The sequence below is a fragment of the Cynara cardunculus genome, unplaced genomic scaffold (assembly GCF_001531365.2).
Source record: "Cynara cardunculus var. scolymus isolate 2C unplaced genomic scaffold, CcrdV1 Un_Scaffold_4583, whole genome shotgun sequence".
Classification (NCBI taxonomy): domain Eukaryota; kingdom Viridiplantae; phylum Streptophyta; class Magnoliopsida; order Asterales; family Asteraceae; genus Cynara; species Cynara cardunculus.
In genome coordinates, this window is record NW_020201960.1 from 23,395 (window position 1) to 40,766 (window position 17,372).

Below are 17,372 nucleotides of genomic sequence, written 5' to 3' on the forward strand. Positions count from 1 at the left end.
TGAATTTTACTGGTAAGCGTTTATCGGATAAGTGTTTGGGTAAACGACCCCTTAGAGTGAAGTCACAGGGGTTAACGTGGCCGCAAAATCAAGTGCTGATATCATAGCGCGCCATAACAAGACCGCAATGAATTATTTAGAACCATAAATTTACTAAGCGAAAAATCGTGTGAGAGTGAGAATTAAATTGAGAAATGTAAAAATGGATCTGGACCCTTGATTACCTTTAATCTTAAACTCACTCATAAATCATCTCATCTCGATGCATATCATCCTAATATGCATCCAACGATGAAAGTTTCTTCTTTCACTTCTCAACTTAACTCTACTTCTCAGAACCCGACCTAAATTTACTATTTCATATATTTAACATGATAAATTTATGTAATTTAAAAAAAATGTGAAATAAAAATATATTGTCGTTTTACGTAATTTTATAATTATAATATCAAATTCTACGGCCTATTCACGCCACCTTGGCTTCTTTCTCTCCTCCGTCGGTCTCTCGGTGCATTGAGATCACTTTCTTCTCTCTCCCTCTCTCTCTGCAAAATTCCTCTTCCAACCCAGATTTACTGCTGCTGATCGCCCAAAATGCACTCAAATCATTTGCTTCTTGAAGAACCTATCAGGATGGCCTCCATCCTCGAGCCATCTAAAGCTGTCAGTACACAAACTCTCTTTATTTCGGTTAATGGATCCGTTTTTGTTTTTCTGTTTGTAATTTATCACTTGCTTGATGCTTTGCCTTATTTGGATCTAGTTTTTGTTGAAAATTCATGATTTTGATCACTGTTGTAGAGTTTTTTTCCTGCGATGACCAAAATCGTCGGAACTTTAGGACCTCGTTCTCGATCCGTGGATGTCATCTCCGGTTGCCTCAAAGCTGGCATGTCTGGTATGGATTTATCTTCTTATTTTTAAAAAAAAAATCATCTGTGTTTGCTTAGTATTAATTTGAATTTGTGTTGCTGGCTTAAGATTTATCCTGTTCTTGTTACTATTCTCTTGTTTACAAACGAAGAACCATACTTTGATTTTTTATGCGCAATATGCTACTTTCTAAATGATATATATGTGGATGTTGTTACAAATTGAACAGCAACATTAATTTTCTATCTTTTAGCACTTGTTACCGAGTCCGATGTAGTAATCAGTTATATATTCATAAAAAACTTAGAATCAATGTGAGTTTTGAAGTGAGAAAAGTTATTTGTTCCATAGGCGGAATCATCATGTTACTCTGTTCATTTTGCATCAGTGGGAATTACTTCTTAACTTATTTGGTGTTTTGTTCAAGATACGTGTTCTTTTGGTGATTTGATTGTTGTGGATGTGGCAGTTGCTAGATTTGATTTCTCATGGGGAAACTCTGAGTATCATCAAGAGACTTTGGAAAATCTGAAGGCTGCTGTGAAGAGCACTAAGAAGCTCTGTGCTGTATGTTCTTCTTCTTTCTTTATTACCCCTTTTTCACTGATCAGGACAATAATTTATGAGTAGATGAAAATCAAATTTTGCCTTTTTGAAAAAAATGTACTATCGGATTTGCTTTTTTGCTTCTATTTAATTATTGTACTTTGATAAAGATCAAATTGATTGTGAAGTGTATCAAGGCCAAGTTGGTCTCGCTTTTCACAGATATTTGACCATGTCCAAGGTTTATTCTAAGAGAAAGAAGAACAGGAAAACACTGTGCAGCTCATTACTCATACCTATAATACCCTTTTAAAGCACAAATATAGGTCAAATGATGTAATTTACCGAGCCACTTTAGAATTGGTTGCTGTATTTGATGCTTGTAGATTGTTATTTAGTCATGCAAGTTTATCGTTGTTATCAAGTTATGACATGGTTATCGTACTGATGCACACTGGATAATATTCAGCACCAAGGTAATCATACTCGTTAATACTTCTAATGGTTGCTTTTACATCCAGGTAATGCTCGACACCGTTGGTGCTGAGATGCAGGTAGTCAATAAAAGTGAGAAGGCCATTTCGCTTCAACAGGACGATGTTGTTATTCTGACCCCTGATGAAAATCAGGAGGCTTCTTCTCAATTACTGCCAATCAACTTCCCCGGATTAGCCAAGGTCAGATGCTCTAGTCATGCTTGTTTGATGTAAATCATGATCTACGTTGCTTGATAACTAGAAAATGGACTGAAGTCAGATGTGTATGGGAAAATTGTCAAAAAAAATTATACAAAAAACCAAAAATTTCTTTTAAACCTAATACTTCACAAGCAGGTAGTGCTCTCCTCTATGATTTGGTTGATATATGTGTTGTGTGCTTAGCATAGAAAGTTATTGGGAAGTAGTTTTGAGCCTTTCTAGAGGTCCCTCTATGCTTATTGAGATTGTTTATGTGGTCTTTGCAGGCTGTGAAAGCAGGAGACACCATTTTTGTTGGTCAATACTTGTTCACAGGAAGTGAAACAACCTCTGTTTGGCTGGAGGTAAGAGCAAAAGCTTTCGTGTAAACATAGCATCTCATTTGTTGTAACTCATGTAGTCACATGTTAGTATTGAATTTTGGAACTAGTTTGAACCTAGATGTGGGCATGTTAGTCAGAACTAGCTTGAACCTAGATGTTGAAAAAAATTATTATCCCAATCCATTATAAACAAAGAAACACAAACATTAAAATCTAAATTTTCTGAAAGCAAACAATTTGTTCTGAACTTAGCATGGTTTATTTATGACTGGACATTGATTTTGAGTAGGTCGATAAAGTCGAAGGGGCTGATGTTATCTGCAAGATAAAGAATTCTGCAACTCTGGCTGGGGCATTGTTCACTTTGCATGCCTCTCAAATTCATATTGATCTGCCTACTCTGACCGATAAGGATAAAGAGGTGAGCTTATTCTTAAGGTTAAGGTTCAACTTATCAATTCTTACTCCTTGATGCTAATTTGTCTCAAAAGCTTATGAAGAGTTTTTTTTTGGGCTATAAACTTATAATCAAGTCATGATAGGGCCCTTACTGGTGGGTCATCAATGTTTGCTAGAAACGTTGAACCAGTTTTCTTATCGTTGAACTCCATTGCAACAAACTGGCTACTAATATATTTTTGTCTTTAAGTTCCATTTTTTTTTAATAAAGTGGGTTTTAAGTTCTTCCTCATTTATGTCGTGAAACTAATTACCATCCCTGTATGAAGAGTGTGCAGTGTGTACCTTACAATAGGAGTTTGTTATCAATCTATTTTGTTGTACCTACCAAGTACCACATCAGAAAATTATCACTTGGCAAGTTGAAAAGGCGCTGTACTTTTTCTAGTTTCTTGAGATGTAAAGAAACAACGTATTGCTCATTGAAGGTTTCTTTCTAGTGGTGTGGTCATGTCATCAAAAGCAGGTGTTGTGTGGTCCTGTTATCAAAAGCAGGTTTTAGCATATTTAGATCTGTGTAATGGTAGTACTAGTCTCTAAATGCATGATTCTTTCCGTCTTTATATGACAATTCCCTTCATGTGCTGTGGGGTTTCATTGCTATTATAATACTTTTTGAAATATAGTTCTATTTATGTAAATTCTGTATGTATCGTCAATTAGAAAGTTAACCAGATGATTAAAATTCAGGACCCTAAAGTAAGTTGGAATTGTGTTCTTGATTATGCCTTTTCTAATTTCAGAACATCAGTACATGGGGAGTTCCAAACAAAATTGATTTTCTCTCATTATCATACACACGACATGCGCAAGACGTTCGTGAAGTAAGTGTGCTTTTACTTTTATTGATGTCTTTATCTTGTTAACACTCATGTACTACACTTTTTCCTTTATGTTCACTATTTATTATCTGTGTGTTGATCTTCCATCATCACTTTTAATCATTTTATTTGCAAATGCAGGCACGTGAATTTCTTTCTAAGCATGGTGATCTTAGTCAAACCCAAATATTTGCAAAAATTGAAAACATAGAGGTGATTGTCTTTGCTTTGGATGGTGCTTGATTTTTAAATTTAAGCCCCATTACTAATAGTTGAGTTTTGTTGGAGGTTATCAGTATGGATTTTTCATTTTCTTGACAGGGTTTGACTCACTTTGATGAAATCCTGCAAGAGGCAGATGGTATTATCCTTTCCCGTGGAAATCTTGGCATTGATCTTCCACCAGAAAAAGTAAGTTATATCAAGTTTAGTCGAGTAATCTTTTTTCTACGAACCAGCTTTTTGGGAAACATGTCTTATCTAGCAGAAGATATAATAGCATTAAGCTGTGTAGTAGTAGTCTCTTCCACACACTAATGCCAAAACTGTGATTCTTCAAGCCACATTCACCACATTCATGCTCATGAACCGGTAGTGGTAGGCGAGACTTGAAAGATAAGAGTAAGATCCTTGCTCTGATTAGAAGGAATCAGCAGTTAACATATGCCTTACAGGTTTGTTGTTTTAAGGCACAAATTAGAAGGAATCAATTTATGTGGCAGTTAGTTTCTGTGGGTCCTCTGGATGAGGAATTGAATGGAAGAGGAATGTTACTAAACAATTCTCTGGATTTTCTTAAAAAAGGGCCTCTGTCTACTTATAATGAGAAATAGGTTGATGTTAGGGAAGTTCATCAGCCTTGCAACTACTTATTGTCTGTACTTTTGGGCTGTAGCATAATGGTGACCACAAGGCCAGAGCGACAAGGGATATTATATTTCTAATGGTTGGTTCTATTAAGTGTTCAATTGAGTAGGAACTTTTTGTAATTAAGATTTTTCTGTTTAAAAAGTTGGGATTATACTAGCAAGATCCTTATCTGAGTTTACAAATTTATCCATTAACAATCATTACAAGATGTTGGTGAAATTGATTTTGGTCCCTCAGGTTCTTTAGCTATGTCTTACTAAGTGAAGCTATTACTATGATGCAATATGCAAGATATGAATGTTGACCATGCAACTTAATGAAGGTTGGAACTCAATGGATGAGTGGGTGCTTGTAAAGATAAAAGACAAGTTGGGATAGCAATTTATTTAAATCGGATCGGAAACACTTACGGATTAAAAATATGGTTTAACCCTTAACGGTCAAAGTATGGTGTGGTTCCTGGAATAAATGGCTTGATCAAGGAAAAAGTCTCTTTCTCAAACAAGAAGCATTAAGAACAAACTTCCATTGTCATGCTAAGCCAATTAGAACTGCTCATACTAATCATCTGCCTGTCAATTTAGGTTACTTTGGTAACCAAAACCTTAGATTAAGTTAGAGAGCAAACAAATTATGCAAGCAACCAATCAAAATCAATCGTTCATGGCAATTGAATAAAATGCTTTAAAGAATTATGAAGGAATATTAAACTTCAAATCAAAGATCAAAACTGATGTATTAATCCAAACAGAGGTTAATCAACTTAATGATAAAAGTTATTGGCTAAATGCAAGTCTACTTGGAAGTCCGAGAATGACAAGAAGAACTAGAAGTAACCAAAACAGGGATACAAGAGAACAAACAAATGAGCAACCACATGGCAGAAAAATGGTCCTCGATGTGTTAATTACTTTGCAATCCTCGCTCACAAGTTTCGACGATCCTGAATGCCTCTTTTTTGGTGATGAAAGAATAATTGCACTAGGAGAATGTTGCAGTTTCTCCTCTTTGAACTAAGCTAGCAAATTCTCTTTCTTTTCTCTTCTATTTGGTATCCTGGTTGAGGATCAAAGCTGAAGTAATGTGTATAATGTATAAGGCTGCCCAAGGGTTCTTATATAGATTCCCAAAGATGTCTTCTTTGTGTGATTTGGGATTTCCTTGTACATTAGAACTTGGATTATGTGTATGTCAACTGCTCTAGAAGTCTTGAATAATGTTTTATATCAAGAAACTTGGGCATACATTTGGTTTGTTTTTATTGAGTCAATCCTTGTCTCTCAAGTGTAGCTGTGTAGGTCTACATCATGTTTCTTGTCCAGAGAACTTGAATTGCTTTGTTCCTTTGGCATTGCACATGTCTACACTTCTTGGTCGGTGTGCCTTTCTTTGGTCCAAATTTCTTGGTGTGCATGTTTTTCCGTCCAGAAACTTCAATTTTTTTAAGTTTGTGACATGTTTTACTAAAAGGAGCCTAAACAAAGTGAAGATAAATCCCAAAAAGTATAACCAAAGGTTTATCCATGATATCATTGAAGTCTTATGCTGCATTGTAATAGGTTGGAAATGCATTTCAAATGGAATGTATTAATCTTTGGTGTAACGTGTTTGATGCACTATTGACCGTTCGTAAGGGATCTCCATTCTTTAAAACACATTATCTTGACTGCTAGTGGAGGGGCTGTTTTTCGTTCCCTTGTGCATGAAATTTATTATATATGCCCATTTTCTCTTTTCCACCCAACTAGAACCAAGCACTGACCATCATCATCATCCTCCCATGTGGTTGCCACCAACAATGTCCTTGGTGACACGACAATTGATCAAGTTCAATTTAATGAACCCACAAACACAATGGCTTCTTGTTGACAGCAAAGTAACTGAATGAATGTTAATGGTTAAGCATGTAATGAGATGATAATTGAATCAAGTGCAGATATCTGAGTTTGAAAATCAGTGCATACCGAAATTCAATGTCCAAGTTTGTTAAGCAAAGCAAATCAAAGGGATAATTTTAAAAAAATCTGAATTCTAATCTAAATCCCGAAACAAGGACATTTTCAACTTTTGACTAAATTGCTAAGATACAATTGACAGAGCCTATTAAATTGATTAAAGGTTAAAACTATAATTCAATAAAATAACAAAGGGTACACCCTCAAGAAAATTTATTGTGTAATATTAGTATTTTTTTTTAAAAATTATTTGTCTTTGTATTTTTAAAGTATGAATAATTGTAATCATTACCAAGGTATAGGGGTAAAATGGTCACAAGCCAAGTTGAGATACATTATACTATTAGTAGACAATAGAGATGTAGGCTTATATATAATAAATATAATACACATATAATCTAGAATGATCCAAACTAAATTGTGATGCATATAGTATATACACGCTCCTTGTTTGTATGAAGTCCAAATCCAATTTTAAAGCCGAGACATCCAAATCTGAATTTGAATAAATTTGATGCCTCTGGAGCTTAAATTATATGTCAGAGTTTCAGTCTTTCAGATATTAGATATCTTGACAGTTTTGACCATGGATTTTGACCAGTCTTATTGCATGTATCAGCAATCATGTATAAAAACATGGTCTTTAAGTGCTTCTGTTGATGTCATTCCGGTCTTATTTTATCAATTTCCTTATTCTGAACATCCAATTCATGTGTTCTGAACTTCTTTCAAGTATAAAAACTCTAGACGTTCTTAGGTAACACAATCACATCTATCAAATGATCTTCCTTGATTATTTGCAATAAAATTCTGGATATCTTTTATGTTAAAAGTTGCATTTGATCAAAATAATTTTATGATAGTCTTTCAACTGCATATTCCTTCATTGTTTTGTACTCCCCTCTTCCAGGAAAAAAGAGTTCACTTTATAACTCTCATTGTCCCAAAAAAAATCATATTTCAAAAAGAAAAAATCATTTTCTTATTTATTTAATAAAATTATTTTAAAAATCAGCCTTCAACCTCTTACAATTTAAAGTTGAGTGTGGTACTCTGTCATCATCGTGGTTGCCCTCGTTGCTATATACCAATTTGGTGGAGCATAAAGAGAGTGCAATTCGTTATTTCTTAAAAACTACGAAATTTAAGGAAACAACCATTAAAAAGAACGTGTATTCTTAATGGAACTCACAGACTTTTTCTGTTTCTATGTTCAGGTTCTGCCTTTACTTGATCAATAAATCTTTTTGCAGGTGTTTTTATTCCAGAAAGCTGCTCTTTACAAGTGTAATATGGCTGGTAAACCAGCCGTGGTTACACGTGTTGTAGATAGCATGACCGACAATTTAAGACCAACTCGTGCAGAAGCAACTGATGTTGCTAATGCTGTGTTAGATGGTGAGTTGCTTGTTCAAACTGTAATGGGTTCATTTGTAATTACGCCCTGTTGTCCATTTTTCTAGATCAGTTTGAGGTTCGCATACAATTTATTTCTGTTGGTATTAATTATATATGATCTGGAATCTTGCTTATTCCCTCATCATCAAAGCATTTTCTAGTTTTACGGTAAGGTGGCATCCGTTAGTTTACATGCTCTTCGAAAAATCTGGGTCCTTGATATTTAATTTCACAATTTGCAGGAAGTGATGCAATTCTTCTTGGTGCCGAGACCCTGCGTGGATTATACCCTGTTGAAACAATATCCATTGTTGGTAAAATTTGTGCTGAGGTAACATCTCTCATTAATTGGGATTAAGATTTCTTTCCAAGATTGAATTCTGACTGGGAGACGTGACTTTGCTCGCTAAATGTGGTCATATTCGTCTTTATGCATTTACTATGCGAGACAAGAATACAAGATGAGACAGGACAGAACAAAAAACTTGTTCTCCCATGTTTGACCCTACATTAGAATGGACATGATGGGCCTGAGTGGCACAAAAATGCACTTCTCTTGTCCCACCAACATTGGTGGAACAAAGATTAGGGAAGATGAGATAGGATTGGTGAATTACTAAACTACACATGTCAAATTAAGACCCTATTACCTTCCACAATTTCACCCATCTACCCACTCTTTCTCGGCCAGTTCTATCCAGTCTAGTTCCGTCCAATCCTGTCCAGTCTTATATGTCTACCAAACGCACCCTTACTTATATCTCAACCAATTCATGTAATTTTATTTTCGGATTGTATGCTATCTCACACAAAACACACAGACAAACAAGGAAAAAACATCTGAAAGATGTGTTAATTGATTTAGAAATTTTAATACTTTTCAGATTGTACCTGTTTTCTTAGAGACACAAACATTTGTTGATGAAATACCTTGATGTTTGAATATTACTTGCAGGCAGAGAAGGTTTTTAATCAAGATCTGTACTTCAAGAAGACTGTCAAATATGTTGGAGAACCAATGAGTCACTTGGAATCAATTGCTTCTTCTGCGGTATTCCAATAAATGTTGCTCGGAGTTTGCACAGTTAATTGGTTTTATTAGTGAAGTACCTGATCAATATAGATGTTTTTCTTAGGTACGTGCTGCTATTAAGGTGAAGGCATCTGTTATTATTTGCTTCACGTCTTCTGGAAGGGCTGCAAGGTATATATATAATTTATTGCAGGCTCTATGCGTGCCAGACTTTTGTTACTTTTGCCTCCTTGTTTACATATTGTCCTGTTTGTGGTGCAGTTTTTTTTTAAGCCATCTCGAATGAAACGATATGCTTATTTGGTCTATTTCAAAGATAAAAACCAAGTAGTAGAGCAAGTACACACAGTAAACAACATTAAAAAAGATTAAAACAAGTAGGGGCATTAAAGGCGAAAGGGGGATTACAAGACAGCTGAACAACCTAACAAGATGTGATATCTAATTTCTTTGTTAAATGCAGATTGATTGCCAAGTATAGGCCAACGATGCCAGTTATATCAGTTGTGATTCCCAGGCTAAAGACTAATCAATTGCGGTGGAGTTTCAGTGGCGCATTTGAGGTACAAGTTATATTGTCTAGAAGCCTGCTTCCCTTATTTATGGTATTTTTAATGCAACAGCAAACCAACCCCCCTCCAAATTGCAGTGGGCAGGTGGGTTGTTCTACTGATAGCATGCAAAGTGAATGATTTAGTACTACCAATAAACCAAATAATTCCTTGGGAGATGACAGAATAAACACTCATTGTCTCATGTCTGGTGTGGCAGCACCAAAATAGGCGGAAAAATAGAAGGGGATGAGACTAGAAGGCAAATTACAAGCCCACCCTCATTTGATATATTATATAATAAAAACCTTAAACATCATTTGAACGACTATCTGGTCATTTAAACTTTTTGTCCTGTTTTGTTGAGCTTACCAAACGTTATATAGACAACTTGTTCAGTCCTGCCCTGGCATACCAAAAAAAGATAGACAACTAATCTAGTTCAGTCCTGCCTGTACCAAACGCACCATTATAGTTGAAGAGGAAGTTGGTGCATGTTCCAGTGAAGGGTCGAGTGATTCTCATTGAAACATATACTCATGACATATTTCATCTATTAGCAACACCTTGTTCCTGCTATTCTATGGGAAATCATTTTTGCTGTTGCGCCTCTAAAGAGTAAACTGGTGCACTAAATCTCCTTCGCTTTGTGAGGGTTGTGGTTAGAAGCCTTTATGCAATATTTCTCTTACATTCTTGAAGTAGGCTCATTCCATGACTTAATCCCATTACCTTTTGGTAATAAAGGGGTAACATTACGAGTTGCTCCAAGGCCCATTGTTTTTAGGGAAAATCACCAAAAATTAGCTATTTTGAGCAAAAAAAGAATCATCAAATAATCGTTTTTTAAAACATCATCAAGAAATAGCCCGTGATTCTGCAAATAGACACGGAATAAGAAAAGGTGGTTCTTGGCTGAGATTATGATCCACGACAAAGGATTATGTGAGAATGAGTTAAGGTGAGAAGTGTGAGAAGGGATTTGAACCCTTGATCACTTTTAATCTCAAACCAATCCATGAATTGCGTTTTAGAAAGGAATTGATCCGGTGCTTCTCATTAGTGTTGATCTAGTGGACCTCTTCAATTAGGATTGATCCAAGCCATATGATCCACTATCTAACCAAAAGATAAAAAAGGTGCAATTCTTGGTTAGTTTGGTGATTGTTAAAAAAATGGCTATTTGAATTTTTCTGCCAAAAATGGCTAGTTTGGTGAATTTCCTTTTCTATTTTATCAACTTCAGTTCTCATGACATCAACATTTAGAGGTTGTAACCCTTGGGGTAGCTTAGCTAGTCAGGCCTTGGGTATGTTCCCTATTAGTGACCGGTTCGACCCCCTTAGGTCCATTGGAGGTTTTCGCGGTTTTAAACTTCAATGGGTCCCATGGGATTAGCCGAGGTGAGCTCAAGCTGACCTCGGACATCCACTGCTACAAAAAGAGTAAAAACATTCGCAATTTTCCAATTGATGAGCTTCTCTTAGGTTTCTTGGTGCCACATTGGTTTTGAAGAAACCGACATTCCTTCGATATTTGAGCTAATGACTTGTTTATTATGTAAATGAATGGGCAGGCAAGGCAATCACTCATCGTCAGAGGTCTTTTCCCCATGCTTGCTGATCCTCGACATCCTGTAAGTTCTTACCCTATTATGCTTGTTTTAGCTTTAAAACATATTTAATCTTTTATTCCTTCTCCTTTTCAAGTTTTTCTTTTCCAATGGACTTTTTTTATCTTGCAAGTCCTATCTATGCTATGCTATAAAACGTTTGGTAAGAACTCCTCTTAAAACACAACATACCATTATCAATTAGTTATTGATGTAGAATCTCTTAAAATTGAAATTTACAACTTATTATTGCATACATACAACTTTTTAAAGCTCCATGTTTGAACTTTATAAAGTTCCATGTTTGAACTTTATAAAGTCAACTCATAAAAATGTTTAAACAAGATAAATGTTGAGCCTTACTAATACGACAGAATACTCCTTCATTTCGGATATTCTTTTTTATTAAGGATTCACATTAATTTTCAATTCTCGGTTTACAGTAAAATTTTATATCTCGTTGCATTGCTCGGGTACACACCTAGCTTTCTAATGCAAGGAGAAAGAAAATGTGAATAGGACCTAGAAGAAGGTAGAAAAAACAGGGCAAATGGAGCCCTAGCCTTTGAGTTTCAAAACGTTCTTATGATATTATTGCTAATTCTCTTGAAATTTCTGTGGAAACAAGAACATACTCCATCCATTCTAAATAAAAAGCAGCAATATTTCAAGTTGTCCCGTAGAAATGCGAAAGTTTCATTCTAGTAAAGGTTTTAATTGAACCTTGAGTCATCAAAGCCTTTCCGACTCAGCCTGGCCTGGTCGCCCTTCCCGAAGGAAAGAGGGAATGACCCTTCCTCTTACCTTCTGCTGAGACTGAGATAGAAGACTGGGCATCCAACCCATAATCGCAACGACCCAATTGCAAGAGCGGAGCTCTACCAACCCCCCCCCCCCCCCCCCCCCCAATTTCTGAGAGATCAAAAGGGGCCCGGATGCTTTATTTATCACCGGGTTGCACACTTATACAGATAGCAATCGATGGGGCTATAGATCTTCATTATCCCGACCCTACTATCTTATGCCTTTGAAATGTTACTTGGTTCAACTCTATTTGTGACCTTTTCTCATATGTGGGACTCTCTATCTTTCGACCAGATCCCCCTAAAAACCGTACGCGCATGTCTCCCTGCATGCGGCTAAAATTTGTATATCTTTACCTTACAAACACCAAGATATTATTGACCTCGATTTTGGTCAACAAACTTCTCTCTACGTTGACCTGATGGGGAGCTCAACTCGTAACACTTTAGGTTCACTCCCTAGAGGGCATCAGTTCAAGTTCCCTAGAGATGACTGAGGGTTTGTCTGATTGTTAACTTCAGGGACTCATAATATTTAGTCAAGGACTCGAGGTGTAGGTCTAGACGCCTTAATTTGTAACTAAATTCCTCTTTCTTTTATTTTCTTTTGCCTCGATGGACTATAGTTGTTTGCTTCACATTGAATGGTAAAATATATCATGCAATAGAAACTGCTAGGGTTCATATTTCTGTTACTTCCATATATATCCTTGATGCTAGGCTATATTTCTAGTGAAACAATTTCGAGTATTATTTTGACGATACTCTGGTTTAATCCACATTACTTTCAGGCGGAATCCACTAGTGCAACAAATGAGTCGGTCCTAAAAGTCGCACTTGACCATGGAAAGACCTCCGGAGTGATCAAGTCACATGATCGAGTCGTGGTTTGTCAAAAAGTCGGAGATGCTTCCGTTGTTAAAATTATCGAGCTTGAAGACTAGAGAGCAGGTGCAGGTAACAGCTTCCTGCCACGTTTTTAATCCTTTTTTTGTCCTAATTTTTGGAAGTAGGCGTTGGGTATATCGCCCCCAAATGCAAGGTCTATCAAAAGTCCGAGTGTTTGGAAACTTCATGTTTTATGCATAATATGCGACTGTAAAACAGGGCAAAATGTTGGTTCTTAGGAGATTATCGCAATCCGAAAATCCATCTTCTTGTATAAATGCTCCTCATTATTTGTTTTGGGGTCCGCATATAATTAATAAAAAACGGTTTTTCGTTCTTTGTTTTCTTTTGTTTGGCTTCTTAACGCTGGCTTTCTTTTTCACACTCTTTTCGTGTGCCGGGGGTCATGACGTAAGGATTAGTTTGCTCAGTAACGTTACATGAGAATTTTATTAAGAGTGTAATCTTCTGATAAATTTAGTCGCATTCTTATATTTAAAAGATGTGTTTGGAAACTTGCATTTGTAATCAAACAACATTTTCGACACCCCTTTCTCCTTTCACACATATACATACGCCAAGTCTAGGTCTATTTAGATCTTGTCAAAAAAATTAAAACCAAAACAAATTGGTCACTTCCTTTTTATGTTGCACATACACACACCATTAAAGCAAACTTCAAACAACTCCAGTAATACAACAAACAAAAGGAAAAAAGATCAAACTCAAGCTCTTTGTGTATTCTATTGTTGAGATCTATGATGTTGGTTCTACACGTGCCATATCTTGTATACACGCCCACATACAACCATGATACTTCTGACAAACACATACATAACTGAGCATTGAATGGTATGTGCGCAAGAAGAAAGGGGTTACGAAAATGTTGTTTGACTCAAAAACCCATATATATTGAGGTGGTTGGAGAAGATTATTATGGGGTGGGTATACATACTATAATAATATTTTTGTTTAATTTTTTATATAAAATTATATAAATGAGAAAAATAACAAAACGTCCTGAAATTCATGGACCTTGTTAAAACCGTTAGTCACATGAAATAGAAGCGAAACAAAATGACAACCATGATGATAAAAAATGTAATTAATTTAAAAAATATACTAGACTTTGATGATAAATGACAACTACAAAAATAAAAAATGTAATTTACTCAAAAACATAAATTACTTTAAATAATATAAAAAAAAACCATATCACGTTGATTTTTTCTCAAATTTGGTTGGAACATAATCAAGCATGATCATTGATTTTAACTGGTGGCGGTGGTTGCTCAAAACCAACGGCGAATCCAGGATTTTTGTTCAGTGGGGTCACCTTTAAGATAGACTAAAGGCCCGCAAAATCATCCGATGTGTTTTTAATCTAATTACAATGTTTCGAGGGATTTTTAAAATTTTTTGGTTGATTTTGAGGGATTTTTTAGTGTTTTTGTCGATTTCGAATACCTTTTTTGGTTTTTTTGATTGATTTCAATAGGTTTTTTTTTATTAGAGTAACGGTTTCGATTGGGATTAAGGGCCCGTGGAAAAATGTAATGGGAGGAAGTGAAAGGTAAATCATGTAAAACCTAAATTTTAACCTACGATTTTTTTTTGAGTTTTTGACGGAGATCCCTTCCCCTTTTGCTATTGCATCCGCCCCTGCCCAAAACATTAAATAATTAAAAACCAATATCATGTTTGATTTCATGTCAAAATTTGTTAGCTAACCATCAAGCTTTGATTAGCTTAAAATGTTGACCAATCAAATTGGTCATAGGTTTGGTAAAGGAGGTCAATCTTTTTCCAAAATATTGAGTTATAGCTTTGTTGAAGAATATATTTTTAGTTCATCCACATTATTTAATTTTCTTAAATAATATAATAATCATTTTAGTATATTACAATGATATCCTGATCAAATATGATAGATGTTAATCTCATAAATGAAAGATCTCTTTCCTAAAATTCTCGTTTGGTCCATTTATATCATAATCATACCTTCCCCTCAATGAATATTCGGTTTAGATTGGTCATCGAATCCAAATAACTATTCGGAGTCGTAATTTGACGAAGAAGCCTTGTGGTATTACGGCGTGTGATTAAATAAAAAAAGGATRTTCTATAGAATGATTCCCCGTTTCAGTTGATTTTATTCAACGATTGACCAAACGAAAATATTAAGAAATRATAAATTCTATGAACTTAGATCAATCAAATCAATTTCTATGCTGCGATTCGGCCCAATCAATTTATCCATTTATTATCCATTTAGGTTGCGGGATAATGATAAAGAAGGGGGAAGGGATAATTTAGAATAATCTACTATTCAACTTAACTCGGATCGTTTACACCCTAATGCAAATTCACCCCTCATTCACCACCCCTTCCCCTACACCACTACCATCTTCTTTGATGTACCCCTCCTCCACCATCTATCTTGACCATCAAGAGAGAGGTCATTGGTCTTTTTAATTAGGGATTTATCTACTAAGGAACGAACAGGGTCCCATAGTACTTCTCACTCGATTACTATTTTGGTATATGAAAGGAGCACCTATTTGGTATTTAAATGGTGTTTGGTTTGGTGAAAAACCCATAATAGCGACCGACTATGATAATATCCACGACAGTGATATCCCCAACGATTACCGTTAGTAACAATAATAGTTGGTTATTTGATTAACAATGACAATATTACTTTTTATATTTATTATTGGTAATTGTGTGTGACCGAAAATTAATGAGAGGATCTACACATCAGTGCACAAATTATAACCAACGACCAAGATTCAATTGACCTCATACGGTTACTAGAATTAAAGTTACTATCGACGTTTTTGTAATAGCGACAATAGTTATTAAGGAAGACATTCCTTATTGACGTCCATAGTGCATTGACGATAACTACGATCGTCTGTGGTTTTTTACAGGGGTTTTTGCATCACCAAAATTATTTGTGTCATTTCTTTCTTTTGTTTGTTGCCTCGAAGATTCAATCCATAGTTGATAGCTTCACGATCCAACCTTAAATTGCCTTGTGCAATTTTTGGCATAAATAGTTTGTCGCTCACTGTGGGACCCCGCTAAAGACTTCCTTCAAAACAAGAAGGTCTTACTAACGTATTTTTTGCAGAACTTTTTTACTAATATGTTGATTGAAGGTTTTGATCAAAATATTGTGGCTAAGATGCAAGCAGAACTGGAAGTTTCTCGACGACAGATTACTCAGTTGAATGAGCAAAATTTAAAAACAAATCAAGAACTTTTGAGCTTCTACCAGAATGCCCAAAGAATTACAACTATCTCTGCTAATATCGCTGGAACCTCTCCTATTGGACCTTTACCCTTGAATTACGTAACATGTGATCCTTTATTGGACCTCCTTTTCTTGATCTAGTTTCATCTACCATACAGTTGCAAGTATTGCCTCCATCACCATGTATTCCTCTTATTGAACCTTTTTTCCTCGATCCTCCATTCCCGTACCAAGGTACACATGTCTTCAATATTTTCTTTTACTGGTATTCCCACAACATGATTACCTGGTATCTATGATGATGTAGAATCCTTTCAAACGTAACCTCCACCACCACCTATTCCCCTCAATTGACCTTTTTTCCTCGATCATCCACTACCGCACCGTCAGTACTTATGTCTTCAATATTTCTTTCATTATTTCTATGATCACTACTATTATATCAATTCAATCGAACACAAAAACAAATTATTAAATCCAAATCAAGCTATAACAATGTAAAGATTCAACAATTCAAGATGTCATCAAATGTATATGTATTGATTGAGAGAAAGAGTTGACAATACAATATGTAGAAATGAAAGCTCAAAGTTACATTTATAAAGGAACTAAAGCTATTTATACTACCACTAGAAAATAGTACAATTACATTTTAACCCTTCTATTTGATACAAAATCAAATATAACATTCTCCCCCTTTTGTAATCAAGTATCCCATCTGATTTTCTTCCTTAAGCCCAAATGAGTTTCTATCCTCCTGATGTCATTCCTATAATTAAGTCTATCTTGAACAGCTTCAACTACTTGACAACTAGATCTTTTTCAACCTTACTCATATTTACTTTTGCCTTTTTATCCTCATCCAACTTTGCATTAAGCTTTTGTCTTATATGTTTCAACATTCCATCAGAATACTTTGCTACTTCACTGAATCTTAAGAAGCACTTGTTTTTCTGTTTATTCACGTATACAATTCCAAACTCAGGCTCTTCCAGAATCAAGTAAGTTGGATAGGTTTCAATCCCTGGCAATCTTTGATTAGGCAACATCAAAGTGACTTTTCCCTGATTACTCTCCACGTCTATCTGGAAAAACCAGTTACCAATGAATACTTTGCCTAACTGTGCATAAACCTTTTTACAACATTCAGAGCCAATATGACATCTTGAGGCCTAATGATTATTCTTATCTCATGATACAACCATTCAGAATCTTGTAACTCAAGATTTGTGAAATCTGCTTCAGAGAACAACCATCTTTCATATCTTGTCTAACAACCTTGA

General features: G+C 35.4%; 1 protein-coding gene across 1 annotated transcript; it reads left to right on the forward strand.

Annotated features, from left to right (window-relative positions):
* Positions 1–506: 506 nt before the first annotated feature.
* Positions 507–13,168, forward strand: LOC112504092 (pyruvate kinase 1, cytosolic). The gene is made up of 16 exons (XM_025108056.1): positions 507–663; positions 802–898; positions 1,343–1,440; positions 1,941–2,096; positions 2,384–2,461; positions 2,730–2,861; positions 3,643–3,723; positions 3,862–3,933; positions 4,042–4,131; positions 7,799–7,943; positions 8,186–8,274; positions 8,899–8,994; positions 9,080–9,147; positions 9,440–9,539; positions 11,104–11,163; positions 12,734–13,168. Exons 1-16 carry the CDS (start codon positions 595–597, stop codon positions 12,884–12,886), a joined length of 1,584 nt encoding a protein of 527 aa, XP_024963824.1. The 5' UTR covers positions 507–594; the 3' UTR covers positions 12,887–13,168.
* Positions 13,169–17,372: the final 4,204 nt, after the last annotated feature.